General features: G+C 31.6%; 1 protein-coding gene across 3 annotated transcripts in view; it reads right to left on the bottom strand.

Annotated features, from left to right (window-relative positions):
* Positions 1 to 23244, bottom strand: part of LOC107452057 (uncharacterized) — a 51206-nt gene that overhangs the window by 5973 nt on the left and 21989 nt on the right. For 2 of the 3 annotated variants that reach the window (XM_016068344.3, XM_071182031.1), the window contains exons 2-7: positions 14049 to 14274; positions 10422 to 10495; positions 8785 to 8841; positions 7016 to 7120; positions 4649 to 4696; positions 4063 to 4543 (exon numbers count right to left, since the gene is read on the bottom strand). In XM_016068344.3, coding sequence (XP_015923830.2) covers positions 4063 to 4543; positions 4649 to 4696; positions 7016 to 7120; positions 8785 to 8841; positions 10422 to 10473 — 743 coding nt within the window. In that variant the 5' untranslated portion in view covers positions 10474 to 10495; positions 14049 to 14274. Of the gene's footprint in view, positions 1 to 4062; positions 4544 to 4648; positions 4697 to 7015; positions 7121 to 8784; positions 8842 to 10421; positions 10496 to 14048; positions 14275 to 15798; positions 16002 to 23244 lie in introns of those variants that run through there. The other variant, XM_016068343.4, reaches the window with a different exon arrangement.

The following is a 23244-nucleotide window of genomic DNA, read 5'->3' as shown; positions in this document are numbered from 1 at the left end:
CCAATTATGTAAGGAAATAATGAGCAAATATGGAGTGCTAGAATGCGACCTAACGGAAGTATTTACAGCAATGTTATTATTCTTTACAATTCCTGTCACTTCTGCAGCAGCTGAAAGGTCATTTAGCAAATTAAAAATAATAAAAAATTATTTAAGAAATAATATGGACCAAACTCGACTCCGACATTTATCGCTAATAGCAATTGAAAACAAAACCGCATCAAGCCTGGATTTAAACGAAGTCATTGATACTTTTGCGAAAACTAAAGCTAGGAAAAAATTGTAAATATAATTGTTATTTAGTCAGTTGGTAGGCCCGACCTTTATATAATAAACCCTTGAATCTTCTCTATTTCGTGTTATTAGCCGAATCTACACCAAGTATTAATTGTAATTTATGTTGTTACTGTTTAATATTTTTATTACCTGCCCTGCAGTGCACAAAAAAGAGCTTTTGTAGCTTAGCATTTTTAAAGTATTTGTATATTTCATATTTTTATTTGATAAAACCTAATCAGTTTACATAGCAGTGGGGCCCCATTTTTTAATTTGCCCTAGGGCCCTTGGTTACCTAGCTACGCCACTGGTCTACATAATGAGTATCACAAAATAAATATATTACACTTTATGACCACTAATCATAAAATGAATCCAATTTATAAAAACAAAAGAGACAAAGAGGTAAATTAGCAATTAAAACATTAAATGAAAATAGAAAAGCGCCTGAAGCAGCTAAACTCAAATTTGCTTTATTTTAAATTAGATATTCGAACAAACATTTGAAGCAGGAAAAAGTAATGAAAAGCAATAAAATAAAAGATATGTGTGTTTGCAAGACAGCACTTCTTCAGGGGACTCACTGTCTACAAACGCAAACACACATATCTTTTATTTTATTGCTTTTCATTACTTTTTCCTCCTTTAAATGTTTGTTTGAATATCTAAACTTTATCCCAACATCATTACCATGCATTTTTATTTTTTTAAATCCTTTTAAAAGAATTACCAAAATAATGAATGTCATAAATCGTGCAAATTAATTTATATTCAAGAACAACGCTCTTTCCATGTACTTTTGGAAATCCTTCAGAACAATAACCTACATAATGAGTATTATAAAATGAATATTACACTTCACGACCAAATGAAATTATACTTCATTCAATATCTTTTCAGATGTGTCATAAACTCTGAAGCTAATGACACATTTTATGACAGCAGTCTTGCCGTGAATTTTCAAAATCCTTTCAGAATAATAAACTACATAATGAGTATCATAAAATGAATATTATACTTTACGACAAAATGAAATTACACTTCATTCAATCACTTTTTCCTATTTAGAACACGCATAATGAATGTCATAAACTCTGAAGTCAAACGTATAATTTATGACTGCAGCCTTGCCATGAATTTCCAGAATAATAACCTTCATAATGAGTATAATAAAATGAATATTGCACTTTGCATTAAAATCAAATTACACTTCATTCAATCTCTTTTCAGATTTAGAGCCTAAATAATGAGTGTCATAAACTCTAAAGTCAAGTACATTTTACAACAGCAGCCTTGCCATGAATTTTCAGAATTCTTTCAGAATAATAACCTACATAATGAGCATAATAAATTGAATATTATGCTTCAAGACTAAATGAATATTATCCTTCAATCTCCATTCTGATTTAGAGCGAACATAATGAGTGTCATAAACTTTGAAGTTAATCTTACATTTTATAACAGCAGCCCTGCAATGAATTCGTTCAGAATAATAACCTACATAATGAGTAACAACGTCCTAGCTGTGTATTTTAAAAATTCCTTTAGATTTATGTTTTAAAATATACATAATGTGCATCATGAACTATATAAGTTATTGGGTTTTTTGAATAGCCAACTAAAATTATATTTCCTTCAATTTTTCTTACTAATATAAAAGAATTATATTATTCAAATTAGAAGACATGAAATATTAACATTTAAATACACTTTATGAAAATTTTATCTAAAATTTTAAAAATTTAGCCATTGAGAACTGACTTTTGGAGACCCCATTAGAAAATTTTTTATTTCAGATGAACTTGATTTTTTAAAAACTAATGCCTCTATCATATGAAAGTTTCCCATGCATCTTTTCAACCTAAAATTCGAGAATTTAAAATAAAATTTTAATTTTTAGCGTAGTAGTTTGTAATAAAAAAAAAAGATTTTCGATAAAAGTTATAAATCACAATTGGTCTTGTTAGCAGCAAATATTTTGGATGATTTAACATGGTAAAACTGTTGCGCAGTTTCGAAGATTATGCTTGAAGCTCTTGGTGTGCTTTGACTCAGGGGAAATTCTAATCGACCAAAATTAGGAGAGGAAGTTAATAATTTATTTCCAGCTTTCATACCAACAATTTTGAAATCATTAATTAATTAATTATGTTGTTTCTAATCCCCAAGAGGTCCATCCCAATTAGACCAAATTCCTAAGTCCAAAAATGTCCAGAAAGTCTAAAAACAGATGAGGTTTGAAAAAACCAATCTGTTTTTAGACTTACCTTGTCGATCAACCTCGTCGTTAATTAATTATAGAATAGTCAATTTAAAATATATTTAATTAGCTAGAGCAACAAAAGGCTTAATAGCAGATGATAAAGTAAGTGACTGAAAAAGAATTCACTGTTTGTGTTTGACACGCATTAAGGGTTGTCTCAATTTCAAGCGCGGAGATATTTCTCTTCTTACTCCCGCGCTGAAATGAACTATGCATCCGAGGAGGTGAAGCTAAGAGCCAACTCCTGGAGAACGAATTATACAGATTACTCGTTTTTATTATTTTTTTAAAAAGGTAAGTTAACATATCAGTTAGGTTTACCAAATAAGATGAGTGGGAGCAGAGAGGCTAAATTAAAATGTTTGCTTCATTATAGACAGTGCGGGACTTTTTTATTTTGTGACGTAGAAAAATCAAATATTAACCAACCTATAGCCAAAGCATAAATATTTCTCTTAATATTGCTCAACATCAAAAGAAGCCACTTTCCAAGGGATTGAGATTTTCTTCCTCACGCGGGAACAATCATGACTCGTTACGTAATAAAACAAGCTGAACCTCTTTTTCTGACTTCAAAGATTTGTACTGTAACTACCACTATGAACTTTGATTACCAATTCAGTAGTATATAAAACAGGTCAACTCAATTATTACTTAATTGGTAATTAATATTTGTAGTGGTAGTTACGCTACAGATTGTTGAGTCTGAAAACGAAATGGCTAAAAAGCTTCTCCTCACCCACTGTGTCTATTTTATAGTTTGTCTATTTTATAGTTGGATAGAACTCCCCCCCCCATTCCCGAAAAAAGAATAGCGCATTTCAAGAGGAGAGCTTCTCTCTATATTAATTCCGTTTGACTCCCCGTCCCTAGCCAAAACCTGTCTTAAATATTGAACCAACAACCCTACTTGAAATAGTTTAACCTCGTCACCTTAATTACCACACCGGCACTGCTTCAGACAAATGGCGAAGGGTGCTGTTTACATAGACAAACTATATATTTTTTCATGAGGACCTAACATTTTTGCCGATAGAAAACTTTTTTTAATGAAAGAATTTATTGAGCCGTAGTGGCTCAGGGGATAGAGTGTTTGCTTTCCAATGAAGTGAAAAGGGTTTGAAACCCAGCCGTGGCTGGTCGATACGAATTCTGCATCCGGCTTGCACCGACCACAGTGCTGACGTGAAATATCGTCAGTGGTAGACGGATCATGGGCTAGAGTCCCCTTGCAGTCAGGCTAACCATGGGAGTTTCTCGCAGTTTTCCTCTCCATGTAACGCAAATGTGGGTTAGTTCCAAAAGGTCCTCCACGAAGGCAAAATTTCTCCCAACATTCGATCCAGGAGTTCCCTTGTCTTCTGGGTTGGATTCAAAATTACAAATCTACGGAGCTGAACATTAGCAGTCGTAAACCCAAAAAATTAGGTCGGTTGTTCAACGACGGTTATAAAATTATAAAAAGAATTCATTCTGTAACTGATGTGTAATATTCAAATACGTATTATTCTAAATATTCTTACATTGCATGAGGCCATTTCTTGCAAAGTATTTCCGCATTACTTGCACGATCGGGTAATCTGCAATTGGTCCAGAGATAAGGAGAATCTTCTGCTGATCCTACCATAAGTTCTCCAGCATTGGAATGAGATGGATTGCTGTCTAGGAGGGGGTCTACTATCATTTCATCTGCATCTATTGATTCGCTTACATCACTGGCCTCATCGGATAATTCCTCTGAAGCTTCAGGCTCTGGATCAGATTCCAGAGAAGCCTCATCCTCTTCTGAAGGATCTTCGATACTTCGTGAAGACTCTTCTTCTTCTTCGGTATAATCTTCTTCAGTATAATCACTCGTATCATGCCTTCTCTTAACCCTGCCATCGGAATCGAAAACATTATTTGATTTGTCGGCGCTGCTGTCGCTAGGTTCATCAGACTCTTCGTGAGAAAAAGATCGTTTATTTCTTTTATACCTCGAATCAATAACTGTGATTGTTTGCCCTGAAAATGAAAACGTTTTTACAAATACTATCGCAATCATCTTCATAAATAATCAGAATTAAAAAAATTAATTAAAATATAAGAGTAAAATCACACACTACTTGCCTGATTTTGCAGACAATTTCCTTTCATCTGTCATAATATATTTGTCATCTAAAACACCAATATGCATATTATTTTTAAGTTAAACACAAACAAAAAATAACCTTAAATCTCTTTAGAAATAATTATTTAAATTGTTTGGCTAAGTAATTTCAACTTACGGACAACGTATTCTGAAAGAGTGCTAGCTTCGGAAAGAGAAAAAAAATTAGCACTTCGAACTTTCCCAACATATTGTGACGCAAAAATGTTATGTATAAGATAATTCGGGATTTGTGACACAAATAAAGCATGTTTGTCTCATAAGTCCATTGTGGACGCTTTAAAAAATAATATAATAAATAAAACAAAAGACCAAGTTTAGGTTTTAGTGTTAATTAAGTTAGGTTAAGGGTAAAACAAAAATAAATAGCTACAAACAACTAGATCAAAATAGTTATTATACCTCCGAAATGTATGAAACTCAAAATCATCATAGTTGGCCAGACAGCCCAATGTGGGCCAATGCCTTCCTCTGAAGATTTCCCCACAACGACTTCCGATTTTAAAACTCAAAATAATCTTTTACAAATTGTGTTTAAGAGTAAATATGTTTTTCCTTCTTAAAAAAGGGAGGAAATATTATTTTTTTCACTGTCCATGTCGTCTCCATACCATAATTGTTCATCAAATATTAAGATCTGAAATGTATGGCTACTATGTGTGATTTTAATACTACCGCAACAATTTAATAATTACTATTGAATTTGAATATGTTTTTTTTTCTTTTGTATCAAGTCATCTATATCAGCATTAGTTCTTGGAGATAGTTATAAAATTAGAAATTTTAGATGCATATCAGTTAATCTTGAACTTTATTTTGAGTTTATTTTATTCCATATAGGAAACATTAGCTCATAATAATGTGTTCATCTTCTTCTTCTTGGGCACTACATCCTATGACAGGCCAAGGCCGTTCCAATAAGTTTTTGCCATCTTGATCTATTCTGTGCCTATGGCCTTCCAGTTCCTACAATCTTTAGATCCTTCTCAACTGCGTCCAGCCACCTAGTTGGTGGACGACCCCTTTTTCTTGTACCTTATAGTTTAAAAAAGGTTACTTTTTGGGGGTGTTGGTATTTAGATATATAAAGGTGTCCCAACCATCGAATGCGATAGACCTTAATAACATGAACTATGTCTGGTTGTTTATACTCTTTATATAACTCATGATTGTAAAGGGTGCGCGAGTTGTTCTTCTCATTAAAGTTATTTCCAGTTAGCTATTCCAATTATGTTTAGGTCCTTCTCAGCTACGTCCAGCCACTTAATGGGTGGACGACCCCTTTTATTAGAGTTATTTTAATAATGTGTTCACAATTACTTCATAATTGCGTGTTATAGTGATAAAGCTTTAAATCAAATTTACTAAGCAAAGAATCATACATTAAAACATAAACTTTGCTACCACTATAAGAAATTTTCTCAGAGAGCGTAGAAAGTACCAAAACAACAACTCTCCAAAGTTTTGTTTTGCTTTATTATCAGTATATCGCTGCCTAATTATGGATATGCACTCGTTTACATGGGACATTGTTGTTTTTCAGAATCAGGCTCTGTCAAATTTAGTGTAAAATTTGGCTTTTGTCGTTTTTCTGTCTGAAAAACAGCAACACCCCCATAATTCCTGCACGGGATATATAAGTTCCCTATTAGAACAAGTTCTTTGACCCAGCACTTTTCTGAGTTATCGATTCTTTTAGTAAATATAGCCATTCGATCTTTCAAAAATTGCGCTTTTGTATTTAGCTTTTCTAAAAACAACATCGTTGCTGAAAAAACGAACTATAACCATCTTGTCGGTAAATGTATCCACTAACTCGTGAAAAAGAAAAATCAATGGTTCCTCGTCCAGAAGAAAAAAATTGCCAAAGTTGAATCTAATTGCTTTGTTAGAAATCACATCCATCCCCCTTTTTGAGACAGTAACAATGGAACTTCCCATCAATGTTTCATTTTAAAAATCGTGTGAAAACAAAATGCGAAATTTACATAAAATCGTGAAAATACGAGACACGATGCGCACAAATAGGAATTGCGATGTGTGCTACGGAGTTAAAATGGGCTAGTCGTAAACCCAAAATTGACTCGGTTGTTCAGGAACTGTTATAAAATAAAATGAAATGCGCCAGATTGTGGCAATTGCGGATAAAATATTCCCAAACGCGTCAGTTTAAGAAAATGTAAAATTTTCTCAAATCTATCAATTACAGAAAAAATTAAAGATTTCTTTGGGTGAGCCAGTTACGGAAAAATTAAAAATTCGAAATACAAAGAGAATGTAACGCTTTCATAAGGAAGCTGAAATTCAACAAAATAATTGAAATTTACCCTTTTTGTCATAATTCTTGTAATACTTCATATGTTTCTTTTTCTGTGCCAGCTTTTCTTTTTCATTCTTTTCAAATTTTTTGGTTTTTTTAATTATCTTAGGATCTAGAAATAAAATTACCATGCTCAATAGTATTTTGCTTATTGAATGGAACGTGTAGAATATGTTAAATGTAAAGAAAGTTTATGCCACCTACAAAGTTAAACTTGAAAATATGTGCAATTATCGTCTGGAAACTAATTAAATATATTTATATATCAAATGACAATGTGTGGGGAAAACAGTTTCACTGCTTTAATTTAGTTTGACCGAATAGCCTTCTGTCGCACAATAAAAAAAAAATTAACATAAGCGACAAAAAATTCAAAATTGATATTTTTATATAGTTGGTATTATTGTACGATAAACTACATTTTTTTCCTAATTGGCACTCAAATTAATATTAAACCAGTTCCTCCGATAGCCTCAATAGTATATTTCGATCAATATTCGAAATAATAACATTAACGAACATCTGCAGAGATTTCATGTAGGGAACTTACATTTTCCCTTCCGCAAATCGGTATAAAGATCAGATAAACGAATTTATACAACTCAAAAAATATTTGTTTTTAATGAAAATGAACAGAAGATCAGTAGAAAAATCAAACAAGATGTTATAATTTATTAATTATTTTATGTTTATTTGTTTTAAAGATGATCAGTTGCATTATCCATTCTTATATTTTCAGCGTTACGAAATAAAAACGAATTTCTTTTTGAAAAGTTGGTGGTGGCTGGAATTGACGTTAATGCGACAGATTGCAGTGGCTGGTTCCCTCTCCATCAAGCTACGAGCAGTAAAAAATGTACATACACTGCAGTACCCGAAATGTACATTATGGATGGGATCTAGTTCCCACACAAGCAACATCTCTATTCGGAGCTCCAAAAAATCGCTAATAAAAGCGTTAAATATCTATTTGTTCTACCCAATTCTTAATAAAGACAGCATGTAACACCCCAAGGCATCCCTGGTGAGTCTTTTCCGGTCTCTGGGAGGNTAAATTTTCACCAAATTTTGCGCTTTTAGTTTAATCTCAGATTCTGACAAATTTTTGTGAACAAGAAAACCGCTATGCCCAAAAACGGCTATGCCTAGGGCCTACGAAAGGTACAATTCGGCTCTGTTCAGACCTTTACCTTTTTTATAGTGAAGACGAAAGCCGAATCTTAATATAAAAACTAATACTAAAGTTATTAAGTTACCTCAGCCCTTACAAAAACCAGATGATGCTTCTAATATGGGAACATGGATGCCTAATGATCTTTAAATTTTTTATTGGATTTTTAACAGCAGTATTTTAATTTCCCTATGCATATGTTTGTTCCGTGGCCGATTTTGTTATGCACCATATCTCTAAACTCATTATGATTTTTGACAAAATAATTAAAAATATAAGTTCACCGGGCAAGAAATTAGTCACCTATCTTTTCTTTCTTCCTATTCACGTCTGGCAAGTCTTGAAAATGAGTGACTGTTTTTGAGCGCTTAAAGCATGTCACCTGTTATTTCCAATTTGTATATTTTTGAAGAGAATGAAGTTTTTAATCAAGTAATGTCTTACGGCTTCAGAATTCAATATGGACGAAAACTATTGATTATAACATTCTAAAATATAATATTTATACATACTTATAAATTTTTATTAATTCAATGTGAATACTAAATAAAAACAATTCAAGCTTTTAAGATATTTTGAAACAATAAAATCGTAAATATACTTACTTGCTCGAATGCGAATTTCTAAAGGAGTATCAATTTCTTTGATCGGATTCAGCCCAACTAAGAGATAAAAGAAAATTATAATTTATCTGCCATTAATTAACATTGAATTATCATCCAATATAATGTTACAAATATATTTATTAGTTTCCAATTTTCTCTGTTAAAATAGATTACTTTAAACAACTTTTTAATTATGTCAAAGAACTAAATAATTAAGATTGTTGCATCCAACGAACCTAAAGAGATCGAAACAGAGAAAAGGGGTAAGATAACACTTTTCTTTTTTATTTGAGAAAAAGTAAATTTTGGTCCCACTTTTATAAATATATTTTATAAATTTAAGGCATAACTGCTCAAAACTTCAAGTTAGGGCAATAAAGGATTTAAAGAAAGCACAATTCCCTTTTGGTGCTTTACGTACAATTGTTTCGATCATTCCCAAAATTTGGCGACTTCATATTTTCCATGCCAAAGTTTAATAATTTCGTTAGACCCTAGAATCAAGTATTAGCAACTTGAGAAGAAGAATACCACTGAAATTATATGATTGTGCCCAATCACGTCGTTTTGTATATATTTTACCATATTTCGCCATATCTCGAGAACTTTTTAAGTGAACTGGCAATTATAAAATTCTTTTATCCAAAGATAAATTCATGCAAAAAATAAATTTCAGTACATTTTTATAATTTTTTTATTATTTTATTAAATAATAGTCAAAAAAATTTGAATCAAGGTATACAGTTTTTTACGTCATTTTAAAGTACGTAACCAAAAATGACGTAATGTAATTTTAAGTATGTAATTTTGCCATGATCATGGATCATGGCAAAATATTAACTTTGAACAAAATCGGTTGAATAGTTCCTGAGAAATTGAATTTTAAAAATATGATTTCTTTAAAATCCAATTTCTCAGGAACTAACAACCGATTTCACTCAAACTTCTTATACTGTCGTGTAAAATTATATACTTTAAAATTATGTCAAAAATTTTATACTTCACAATTCGACATTTTTTCGACTATTAAAAATAATAAAAAAAAATAATATAAAAATAAAATAATACAAACAATTATATATAAAAAAGAAATAAAAGTAATATAAAATAATAATAATTATTTTATATTATTATTTTATGACTTTAGATATTCTAAATTTGATCTAACATTCATAGTAAAAGTAAACTCACAGCAGTTATAAAAATAGCATATTATTCGCAAAAAAGCAACATTTCATACTACGAATGAGCCATCGAAAAACAACCTTTTAAAGAGTTCCTATACATTACTGTCAAGCGACTCATCCCCTCCCACTCATAACTATTCCATACAGACTTCAGTGTCCCCACATGATCCGCGTTGGTTAAGTAGCCCGGATCACCTGGGAACACCAGATCTTTAAAGAGTTTAACGCAGAATGTTAATCACTCCGGACCTAGATTTAAACATCGCACAGCTACTACCACAATCAAATTTAGTAACTAATTTTTTTTATTGAAATTTTTCTTTTATTTCTTTTTAATTTCCTGTAAGACTTTCGGCGAATTTAATCAATTCACTTTAAAAACTCTTCCTCTTCAGAAGTTACTTTGTATTTTAGAAATACAAAATCAATCCGCAATCGTGTATATCTTACCTTCCATGCAATTCTTAAACGCTTTAGAAACAATGCAGTATTTCTTAATCATCCAGTCTTCACTTATGCGAAACCTGCAAAAGATAAATAAATAAACAAAAATTAGTTTATTCAATATAATGGGTTACTGTCCGGTGCAGTAACTTTGATCTCGATTTTCTAAATTTTCTAAAAACAGTTAGATTTTCAAGCACTGCGCAATATTCAAAAATGCAGGTACTAAGAGTATAAATTATTTAAAGTCAAAAGTCCCATTTTAATAAAGCTCTGTAGATTTAAAAAAAAGGCAATAAAATTTCTTTGTAATTAAAAATTGCACAACTGAATGTAACTCATAGGAAAATTACTTAGTAAAAGTCCTAAATGGTTATCATAATTAGTAAAAGTAGTTAATCTATTCAACAAAAAGTAAAAAAACACAATTCATTAGCTGATTATACCCCAATATATTTACAATTAAAAATTGAAAGATCCCATTATCACTTTTTAAGTTTGAAATAGCGGCTAAAACAAACAAAAAAAGTATCTATAATCTTTAGCTATAATAATTAAACAGTATAGTGCAGTAAAAATAGGGTTTAAAGTGGACATCTAATATTAATATCTAAAATAAGTGAGGTATAATAAGGTATTTTTGAGGTTGACAGATGTAAATAAATGAACCTGAGATAGAAAATGAGGTTATATTTAGCACCAAAAATTACCACATTAATAAACCTCAATTTCAACCTCATTTACACCTCAAAAAATCAACCTCATGTATAACTCAGAAATAATTTTAGTTCAAATCAGGTGAAATTATTCACACCCCAAATATACGTATTTGCTTGAAGTGTTAAAAAAAATAATCCGTACTCCTCAAAAACAACCTCCCTAAGCTTGTTGCTCTAAAGTAGATTTCCATTAACCTCAAAACAACCTCCCTAAGCTTGTTGCTCTAAAGTTGATTTCCATTAACCTCAAAACAAGTGTGAATAAAGGAACTTTATACACCTTGGGAGGTTGATCTTTTAAGGTAGTTTTTGAAATGAACTTTGAATCATTGGTCACTTTCCCAGCATAACAGTTGGTCGACATTTTTTCAGTCAGACAAAAACATATCCAAACTGTGACTGGTGCATGTTAAATCTGTTGGGGTCACAAAGTTCTCCAAGTTCCCATAACAAATCAATAACTCTGGGGGTACTGATCCAGGAGTTCAATTGTCTTCTGGATTGGGCTCAAAATTACGAGGCTACGGAGTTGAACATTAATAGTCGTAAACCCAAATTCGGGTCTGCTGTTCAACGACGGTTATAATAGGATGTACGTAACCGTGATGGCTCGAGGGAGAGAGCACTCACATCCGAATGAGGTGTTTCGGGTATAAATCCCAGTGATGGCTGGGAAACGAATTCGGCACCCGGCTTGCACCGACCACAGTGCTGACGTAAAATAACCTCATTGGTAGACGGATCATGGACTAGAGACCCCTTTCCGTCAGGCAAACCGTAAAAGGTTTTCGTGGTTTTCCTCTCCATGTAAAGCAAATGTGGGTTAGTTTCCTCAAAAAATCATCCACGAAGGCAAATTTCTTCTGGATTGAGTTCAAATTTACAAGACTACGATGTTGAACATTGGTAGCCGTAAACGTGAAATTGGATCGGTAGTTCAACGACGGTTATGAAATAAAATGTTAAAATGAAGTGTGTATGATCACCTCTAACAGATACACAACTCTCGCATCAGTGCTTCATACTGTTACTTATTAATCACTGTGGCAACCGCATCCACTCTTACACCAAGACACCCTTTAACTCATCGATAGTCATTGGAGCTGATCTTCGAGATGCATTTGAGTATCCAAAAGAGTCCCATACGTATTCGATGGGTTTAAGGTCACGGGGCATCACAGGCCACTCCAATCATTGAATATCCTCGAATTGGAGGTATTATTCTACCAATTTAGTTTTATTTTATTTTATAACCATCGTTCAACAGCCAACCCGATTTTCGGGTTTACGACTTCTAATGTTCAACTCCGTAGCCTTGTAATTTTAAACCCAATCCAGAAAGCAAGGAAATTTCTTTATCTAGTATTGGGAGAAATTTGCCTTAGTGGAGAGCATTTTGATGGAACTAACCCACATTTGGGTTACATTGTGAGAAAACCACGAGAACACCCCGCAGTTAGCCTGACAGCAAGAGGATTCTTACTCAAGATCCGTCTACCACTGAAGGTATTTTACGTCAGCACAGTGGTCTGTGTGAGATGGGTGCGAAATTCGTATCGACCAGCCGTTACTGGAATTCGAACCTGGTTCACTGCCAATTGAGTTCAGTGTGGACGGGAGTTATCATCCATAAATGTGAAATTTAGTCCGCATGCTCCATAGGAAAGTCTCACATAGGGTGAAAGGACCTGTGCAGCTCACCTATCAGAGACACATAAAGGTCGGTATGCCTGTCTGTCATTGCCACAGTGGTCCTTTTTGACAATGTTAGAGGGCCGATATAAACTCAAGGATTCTCTTCAGGTGAGAACGCGTCACGAGTCGCTGTCTAGACAGAGTTACGACTCATTACAGAAGAAAGCCTTCCCCCAATCATCCTTTGGCCAAGACAGGTGTTCTCGTCACCATGCTAGAGGATCTTTTTTTGGTTTACAGTCAAAGGAATGAAGATTACAGGTCGCCTGCCATACAGACCAGCTGCATCGTGTCTCTGGGCGTCAGTTAACCGTGAAATGAATGTTCCTGCTGCATTATACAGGTGGCGAGACAGTTATGTCCTATCTCTTTTGGCTAGAAGTCCAAATAACGGTCTTGAACCGGCGCTGTTGCCTTATTGCGGCCTTGACCAGGTCGGCGGATCACTGTTCTTGTCTCTGTAAACCTGTTTCCAAAGAGTGGACGTGAAATTTCTCGAAAAACCGAGGCTCCTACAACAGATAGCCTGAGATTGTCCAGCTTGAAGTCTTCCAACTCTCCTCCAACTTGTGGCATCATATAGACGATGACGACTGACCATACTAACGATGGGTATACAAATAAATTAAAAAAAAATAAAACAGGCTTCGAGACTATGAGATACCCTTACACAAACATGATCACAGCGCCATTGCCTTACGACATCTGAGGTCACTGCGCGGTAGTGTCCGCGAAGAGCTTCTCATCCGATACCTTAACTGAATATTGCCGTTACTTATTTTGTTTTAAAAAAAACGTTTCTCTCTTTAATTGTTTTCATCAGTGTATAATAAGTCATGGCAGACACGGAAATTTTATTCATTTATTTCTTCCTAAAAAATTTGCAAATTAAATAGTTTTTCAATTAAGACTCCCAGTGGAAGTCTACTTCGAAATCGTAAGTCACTAGCTTAATTAATAAATTTTTTACTTTAAATATATTTTTACCTAACTTTATAAAATCTTTTCCTACAGCCCTACAAGTCAACAGTTATAGATCAAAACATTTGCTTTTGTAAGATGGTAAAGGATGGCAACCCTTAACCCATATTAAAGCATTAAACAGATCTTTAATGCAGTTAGTTAAACTGCAATTTTTTTTTCTAACATTTTTTGACACGCGTGAAAAAAACCTCAAGTTCTAAAAGTTTAGCATTAAAAAGAAATAAATGCGACTTACGAATCTTGAAAAATTTTGGGTTTTCCATTTTCGTATATTTCATATCTATTCTTATCTACTTCATTCAGTGTCTTATTCAGGGAAAATAGGATCCAAGCTTGTGCTATGTCATCAGCAGTCGGAATTCTGTAAGTTAAATTTCTTTCCACTCTGTTCTCTGCATTGTCATCATCAATGAAAGGAAGAGCTTTCACGTATGAGCTATTTGTACTTCCAAGAAAAATAACTGAAAATTAAAAGAAAATTAGACAGAAGCCATTAAAAATCTGTGTATCTATTTACGCTTCTAAAAATCTATGTGCCATTTTAAACACCATTAAACATCTACGTGCTGTTGGCTACTTTTTTGCTTACGTACTAGTGTACTATATGAAAAATTCAAAGAGAATGTTTACTTTTTTTCGCACTTGCCAGCTTTACATAAACATGCGCAATACGCAATATAATATGGTTCGGGATCAAAACTTCGCCGATCCATAATTTCGTGGGTACAAAACTTCGCTGATCTAAGACTTCACTAATGTAGAACTTAGCAGGCAGGCTGTAGCTAGAGAAGTTTTTTTTTTCTTTTTGGAAGAGGTGGAGGTCTGTTGATTTAGACAGATTTCCTCGAACGAAACACTATAATGAGCAAATTCATTTCTAATAATTTGGATATTACCCATATCACTGTTACCAAAGAGAGTTATTAATTTTTTTTCTCCATGAAAATATTTAAAGGCTGGTCAAGGCCGATATGTTTAAAATATATTTGATTTTTAAAAATTAAACTATTATAAACATTATGATGTTCATGTGTAAGTCATAGATTTGCTACCTTTTTTAACTTACCGCCTACTTAGTAAGTTACAAAAATTGAAAAAATTTCAACTCTCCCAGAATAAAAGTTCTTTAGCAAAACAATTATTAAAATACTATTTAAAAAAACTTTTTAAAATTCTTTAATATTTTTGATATGATACACTTTTATTCATATCGTAATTTTAAAAGAAACTTCAACTGCTCAATAAATCTATTGAAGCTACATGAATAATTATACGTTTATCATTATAGGCTAAAAATTATTCAATAATATATATAAAAGGTATTAAGTTTAATATTTTTACTTTTATTAAAATTAAGTTAATTATGAATTTGAATTTATGAAAATTATATAATATAGAAAAAAATTTCAATCAAAATTAATGAATAAATTAATAATAATTTAACACCAATTATTAATTTTAAAATTTGCTTGTGCTAAGTTTTGTCCACACGAAGTTTTGTCCGGCGAAGCTTCGGCTTTGAAGATTTGACCCATTACCATGTAATACATCAGTATAAATATACACACACATATAAAATTTCTGTGGTGTTCAAAGTCCTAAGTCCCAACGTTGTCTTTCTTTATCCCAAGACCTTATTATACAATGGAATAAAGGAACCTTATTATACAATGGAACCTTATTATACAATGGAATGGAATTAAAAGTTTAAATGTATTGTACACTAGTAGCATTTATATTAACCACACAATTTACCTCATTATAGTCAAGTAAACAAAAACAATAGCATCTTGAAAAATAAGGCTTATCATTGTTTCAAAACTTATTATTATACAATAGAATATTAGAAAGTTTAAATATATTGTACATTTATAGCATTTAAAATAGCCATACAATTTACCTCCTTATAAAAAAAGTAAGCAAAAACAAAATGATTAGCACAGAAATATCATTTAATGAATTAAAAAAGGTAATCAAATACTTACGAACAGCAATTATAACATTAAGTTCCTTAATCATTTTGGTTCTATATGAATAATCTTTAGAAAAAACCTTTATTCTAAATGAATTTCTATGTGCTTGAGAAGTAAGTCAATGAAAAATCAAGAATAAATATAGGAGATATAAAACTAGACGTCTTCATAGCTAGTTCCGGGAATTTTAAATAAAATTAGTGCCGAAATTCTTAGAATAATATTATGTTTAAGACTATAAATCTGATGGTATTACAAAAATAATAAACGGTATGCATCCTGTTTTCCTGAGAGAAGAGAATTAAGGATATATATACGATATGAAAATCTATGATAAGAACAAATAAAATTAAACAACTATGAAAAATTTAGATTTTGAAGTATTACCTAAGGCTTTTTTTATATGCCAGTTTATTATATTAGTTTTAAACTTTAATTTTTCAGATTTTTTTAAACATTTATCTACAGATTTAACTTCCACATGATTCTACAGATTTAGATTGTAAATTGTAATTATCTAAATATAAAAACTTTCCATGAAGTTGTTTTTACACAACAAACTTTAACTTATACAAGTTTATTTTATCCTTTATCTCTGACTTTCAGCTGTTGTTAACGCAGAGCGTCATCGTTTAACGGATGATATTTTATGTTTCAAACAAAACAAAACAAAATTGTTAATTTTTTATCGACATATTTCACCGTCTTACCCACATGAAACATGCAGGGTTGGATAAAAATATGGAAACGCTTCTATATTAACTTTATGTAGACAATTTTTCTCTTAGCTACAAATGCTTTGCAATATTTTAAATGGCAAAACTTTTGGCACAATTCGAAAGCTCATGCTTGAAGGTTTGAGAGATGAGGTTCTTTTTACCTATTATATTTTGTGTTAGACACAATTTATGTGTTGGGCAATTTCATTAAAGTTTTATGTTGTAAAAATTACATTCGTTTCTTATATTATTGCACTCTACAATTCAATCTATAATTTGATTTCGATTTGATATTGTACGTTTTGCAAAACTCTACGAACCCCAGGACGAACAAAAAATTACGTTACTTGGCTAACATTTTAGGAATATTCTACCAATACAATAGATTTGTAAAACATATGTTTTAATTATTGATTTGTCTTCAATGGGTGAAATAACTATTTTTCAAACTTTGTAAGAAAATTTAAACATTAAAAACATAAATGCTGACAACCCTTTTTTCAACTACCAAAGAAATTTTCAATTATGGCATAATGAAATTATTGTTCTATGTTAAACATAATATGGTTAACAATGTTAAACATAATCATTGGTTTTTTAATTGGCAATTTTCAAAGTTTAAAAATTTGAAAAAACTTGATTTTTTTCTTCATTTAACTTAAGCATTTGCGAAGAAGCTCGCATGAATTTTCTAGAAATAACAAAATTCAATTCATCATTATTAGAAATAATCCCATTTGATTTTTACACCTAGATATAAAATGGTTAAAAGAACAATTTGTAAATTTAAAGATAACCCCATAAATTAAATATTATCAGAACGTAATAACGCATTTACAAAACCTTGATGTCGCAGTCTGGTATTTATGTCAAATTTCGCAATACGAAAGCGAAACCACCTAGTATGATATTATCTTTTTATCTAATTCATGATTGCGCAGGAAACTGAAAATCTAAGCTGATATCGAATCTTAACAATTCAAGAATTATCCAGTTAAGCACGGACTTTAATGTTAAAAATCTTCCACAAGTTGATGTAATTAAAATACAGTGACGTGGGTACACGTCGAATCTTAGGCAAATGGTCCTATTATAAATTTTTAAAAAAAATTACTACCAAGAATTTTTTAACAGTTTAACAGACATAGCATACACTTAAGACTGAAAAAAATAACTTTAAAATAAATTTATAAACGAATCCGTGGCTTAAATTACGTGCAAAACAGGCAATTCATGTTTCTCTTTTCTATTTTATATTTTTTTCTTAAATAAACACTTATTTTCTAAAATTATTTATGGTCAATTTCTTTAAATTATCCAGTATAATATTACCTTGCGCACATCCATTTTCGGGCCCATCCTTAATAACTAACAAATCAAACGCACTTCAGCAATGCAGTAAGAACGGCACTTTAAAACAAAACTCCTCTTGTTACGCTCAAATTGCGCTTTTGTTTTCATATTTTGCAATCTGGCAATCTTGTTACGTAAATATTTTAAATCATTCTTGAAAAATTTCCCGTTCATGTAAGTACATTTGAATTCGCTACTCGCTTTATAGTTCATGTTTTATGTTTTATTCTCTTTTTTCTTTTTCTTTTATTCTATTTTCTGTTTTTACGTGTTATTTTTACTTATTGTGTTCTATTTTATTTGCTGTAATGTTTGTAAAAATTTTTTTGAGTGCTCCTCACACTATTGTATTGATATATTTTGCTTTGGCTATATTGATACAATAGCAGAAAGCACTCTTTCTTGTGGATATAATCGTGTAGGCTGATGAAAAGATTATATCTTTTATTTTCCGCATTTTTATAAAAAGTTACTATTAGTTTGGTCAAATATGTAGGTACGCTTATCATTTCAGATTTAAGACTTTGTTTAATAAGTGTGCGCACACACCTTAACGATGCATAAAGAGCATCTTCTTTATTTTCAATTTAAAAATATTAATCAGAAAAATAAAGAAAATTTTAGTCATAGGTAAAACTGAAATTATGTTTATTGGTATTGTTTTAATATGCACTATACATGCGTACCTATATATACGTGTCATGATACCTACTATAAGCACTGGGAAAATAGATTTTTTGCAGCGTATTGAATGGAATAAATCGAAGAAAATTGCTGGTTGTGGAAATTTTTGACTATCAAGTATTAACTGAAACATTGTTCATCTTCATTCTAAATGAACGAACTACGGGACGCGTCATTTTGACGCATTTCGAATTTTATAAGGAAAATTACAAAACTCGTTTACATTTTTATTTTATCTCTTGTAATAACTTTTATCCATTGATCGAGGTAAATATATATTGAAGTCTATTTTTTTCAGAAGCGTTGAAATATTGAAATTCTCTTTGTGGTATACCTATCTCTACGGATATGCGTCAATTTGACGCGATCGTAATTTAGACAAAATTTTAAGTAAACATTCAACCATCACATCAATAATAAATAGGAATGTACCGACAATACTTAGATCCGTTATCCGATATAGTTATCCAAATGAAACAAGCGCTAAACAACTGTTGCCGAATGCAAAGCAGAATGTCAATTGATGTCCGATTTTGAAGGTTTCAGTTGCTTAGTTCGAGTATTAAAAAATAAAATACCAGAATATTTCATAAATATATATCTCATATTTTCATTTTTTCCCTTATAGTATATAGTTACATTGCTTTCCAAGTACAGAGAAGCCAACTGCTCCGGACGCGCTAAAATAATTTAAAAAAACGGTAAATATCTACTAAATAATTTTACAAATGAAGTGGTGAATTATATAAGCCTACGAAGTATTTAGAAATAGTGGTGCATAAAAATCTACTAAATTGAATTTATTAAACCAAGAACCACAATTGATAAACTACCACTTTAAAATATTTATATACTGTCCGGAGCAAGTTGGTTATATGTATTCGTTCATGCGTCAAATTGACGCGTGTTCGTAAAAATAAGTACATAAGAAACATCCGTAAACCTAGTGTTAATCTAATAACGTAAGGCCATAAGGAAAAGCAACAAATAACAGTATATAAAAAAACTGGTATTTTTTTAATTAAATTAATTGTGCCAGCATATCTCTTTCAATTAAGCCGACCGGTCTGTGTATAGGGGTTAGGGAACTGCCCTAGCATCAGAAAGGTTTTGGGTTCGATTCTCGGGCAAGGCATGGATGTTCTTTCCTTCTCTGTACTATCTGTCCTTACTGCGGGAGCAACGTTGGCCCACCTAATATGGTACCCCTGAAAGAGTGGCCAACAAATCTGCCCTTCAGGTGCCTGTATGACCTAGGTCATTATACAAGTGGGCACTGAAAAAAATTATTTTTCAATTGAGCCTTACCCATCGATTGATTATTTAGTTTTATTTCAACCTGTAAGAAAAAAATAGTATTCTAAATTTCTTAGTTTCAAGGTGTAAAAAAAAAAGAAAAATCCTCAACAATGTTCTCAGCAAATGGTAGCACTCGATAATTTATACTTTACTTAGTGAAAGACTTTTAGAAAAATGAATCTTGTGTTTTGATGTATGAAATGAAATCAGTGCTATTATTTGATCAGTGACAATGCTATTATTTTAATCGAAAATAAACCAGATAAATACTTTAAACTTACATATATATCCTTAAAGCCATATTTTTTAGTTTAAATACATTTTTTAAATTTTTTTATGAAATATTTTATATATGTTAAAGGAATTAACGTAAGCACACAAGCATAAATCTGTAACTGCGCGCTTAAGAAGACTCAGGAATTACGCAAACTGTAATAAAGTGATCAAGAATCGTGACTTATAAGACAATCTATATTTGCTTCAAAGTCGTAGAATTTTTCTTAGAAAAAGAGCTATAGATTTACATAGATTATCGTTGCAGTGTTGATCAATTCGTGTAAGTAAAACGTGTTCCTGGCATTTATTATTCTTTCCTTATTTGCTCCTCTTCTAGATTTCTGCCTTTTGCGTAGTCTTCTATGCAACAATTAAACCTTGGATGTAACGTAAAATCACTTATGTTTCAAAGAACCCACATGCAGGTAAGTAAACATTTGCATTTAAAGGTAATTTGAATTTTTCGGGTCTGAACTTATATCCTCCAATATATTGAAAGGAAAATCAACTGTTCTGTTTTCTGCGAAAGTCTTCATAAAGTAGTTAATATTTAAGCCTGATTCCTGAAAAAATTTGGCTCATTTCGCCAACACTTTAAAAAGCTAACTAAAGATAACGAGAAGAAAGTCATGTTTAATATCAATTTTTTTATTTCAAAATAACTTAAATCAGATATACTAAACGGTAAATCATTTATTAAAACATAAATTTTGATACCACTGGATAAGTTTACCCACAAAACGCACTGGTTACCTACACTGTAAGAAACTATTACCTACATATCGCTCATTTGGTGAAACAATGACGTAACTGATAATTACTCTGTTTAGGTTGATTTTACAGTTACTTCATTGTTTCACCAAATGAGCGATATATATCGTATCATGAGTAAATAATGCGTGTAATTTAGCGTAGCAATATTATCGGTTATTTGGTGAAACAATGACATAACTGATAATTACTCTATTTAGGTTGATTTTGCAGTTACGTCATTGCTTCACCAAATGAGCAATATATATCGTAATATGAGCAAATAATGAGAATATATGAGCAATATTATCGCTCATTTTGTGAAACAATGACGTAACTGCAAAGTCAACCTAAATAGAGTAATTATCAGTTACATCATTGTTTCACCAAATGAGCAATAATATTGCTCATATTACTCTCATTATTTGCTCATATTACGATATATATTGCTCATGATGTAACTGATAATTACTCTATTTAGGTTGACTTTGCAGTTACGTCATTGTTTCACCAAATATTATTATACTATTATTATTACATTATCTACACTGCATTACCTACACTGTAAAAAAGTTTGGTGTTCAGTTGTCACCTTGATTTGATTTTATATGAGTTTTGACAGAGTATCTGTCAACGCAAACTCCTTCATCTGTGATGAGCCCTAAAACAATGAGATAAATAGCGTGATAAACACTAAAAAAAAAAGCAAGGCATAGTTGGTGACTGGAGTATTGTTTTTTAAACTAAATGTTATTGCAATAAAGCCATTTAATTTGATGTAAGGCGAATGAGAATATGTGCTGTAAGTAAACAAACAAACTATAAATAAATATAAATGTAAATAAAACTATAACAGTAATAATGCAAATTTGATTATAATTTGTCTATCGAAAGAACTCCCCTAGCCACAAAGTTCGAGGTTGTCTGCTGCAATGGAAACAAGAAACAGCACATTTCAAAGGGGGACCTTCTCTTTCCCCTGATTCAGTTTCTCCCTCTGACTCGAGCCAAAACCTGTCTTAAATATTGACCCTACTTGAAACAGTTAAACCTCGTAACTATAGTCAATGCCACTGTACCAAACGAATGACGAGGGGAGTTCTTTCCATAGACAAAATGTACATTCACTGCAAAAGAAATTTTAACTTACCTTAACACCACTGGTGACGACTGTACACCAAAATAAAATAATACTCGGAGACTAGCTCATTCGAATCAACCACATCTTTCAAATAGTTCAATGTTACATTTAAATATATTTTTTTAATGTGATTAGCAATTGTTAAGCAATATAAGCCTCAAAGAAAAAATATCAAATAACAATGGGGAATAATTTCTGTACTCGTGTGAATTCAAGCAGTTCACAGTTTTGCACAGCACAACAGTTTTGAAATGTACTCATTTCAAAAATCCTTACATTTTTGAACGGGTCTAAAATATTTTTACGTTGCCGATTTCAAATCTGCAAACAGTTTCTCTCCACAAGCTGCAGGTCTTTTGCAATTTAATAATATATTCCTAACCAGGAATGTTTAAAAAATCACTCCTGTGAATACTATGTGTCCCCACTTCTCTGGTATGTAGGGAGTGGTAGGCAGTTGGCTTTAATACATTTCTGTTTAAGATGCGATACATACGTTTTTGCTTGTTTTTAGTCTTGCCCAATTAGAGCAGATGGGACACCGGTGTTCCTTCTGCGCCATAAAATCTATCAAATGCAAGCAGAAAAAATATATCTTTGTATTTTTGAATGATAAAAAGTAGTCTGATAGCTACTTAAAGAATCTCTTAGATTATCGTAATTGTATTGTTACTACAATACAAAATTCAAAAAAAAAAAATTCCATTCATATCTAAATATTTATCTATAGTTAATTTTGTAAATTTAAGAAATTACAATGATGAATTACTTTTTCTCTTCTATCTAAATAACTACCAGTGAGTGAAAATTTGAAAAATTATTTGAAAGTGAACCATGTTTGGAAGCTTTAACGCAGAAAAAGTTATAGGTGTCCCTCGCTGTATTTCACACCCATAAATTCATTGGAATGTTCAATTCATTGAAGAAACTATAACATTTCACACTATTTTCAACGGAAAATTTCATAACAGTAATTAATCTTGGGAACTCATCACTTAAACATGTCGCCGTTGAACTTTTTATTTTTGACCCAGTTTAATATGCGTGTTTAGGTCAATAAGTGATCATAGCTAGGAATGCGTGGTCAAGAAACTAAGCACAGAACAAAATGCACATTTACAGTTCTTTTTAGAAACTTTTAAATCGGTTAAGAAATTTTAACTAATCAATTTAGATTTATGCTTTTTTAGTATACTTTAAGTATACGTACTAAGTCTCGAACTTAGTTTAAGTCAT

Source organism: Parasteatoda tepidariorum, chromosome 6, assembly GCF_043381705.1.
Source record: "Parasteatoda tepidariorum isolate YZ-2023 chromosome 6, CAS_Ptep_4.0, whole genome shotgun sequence".
Lineage (NCBI taxonomy): Eukaryota > Metazoa > Arthropoda > Arachnida > Araneae > Theridiidae > Parasteatoda > Parasteatoda tepidariorum.
This window is presented reverse-complemented; position numbering and strand designations above follow the sequence as displayed.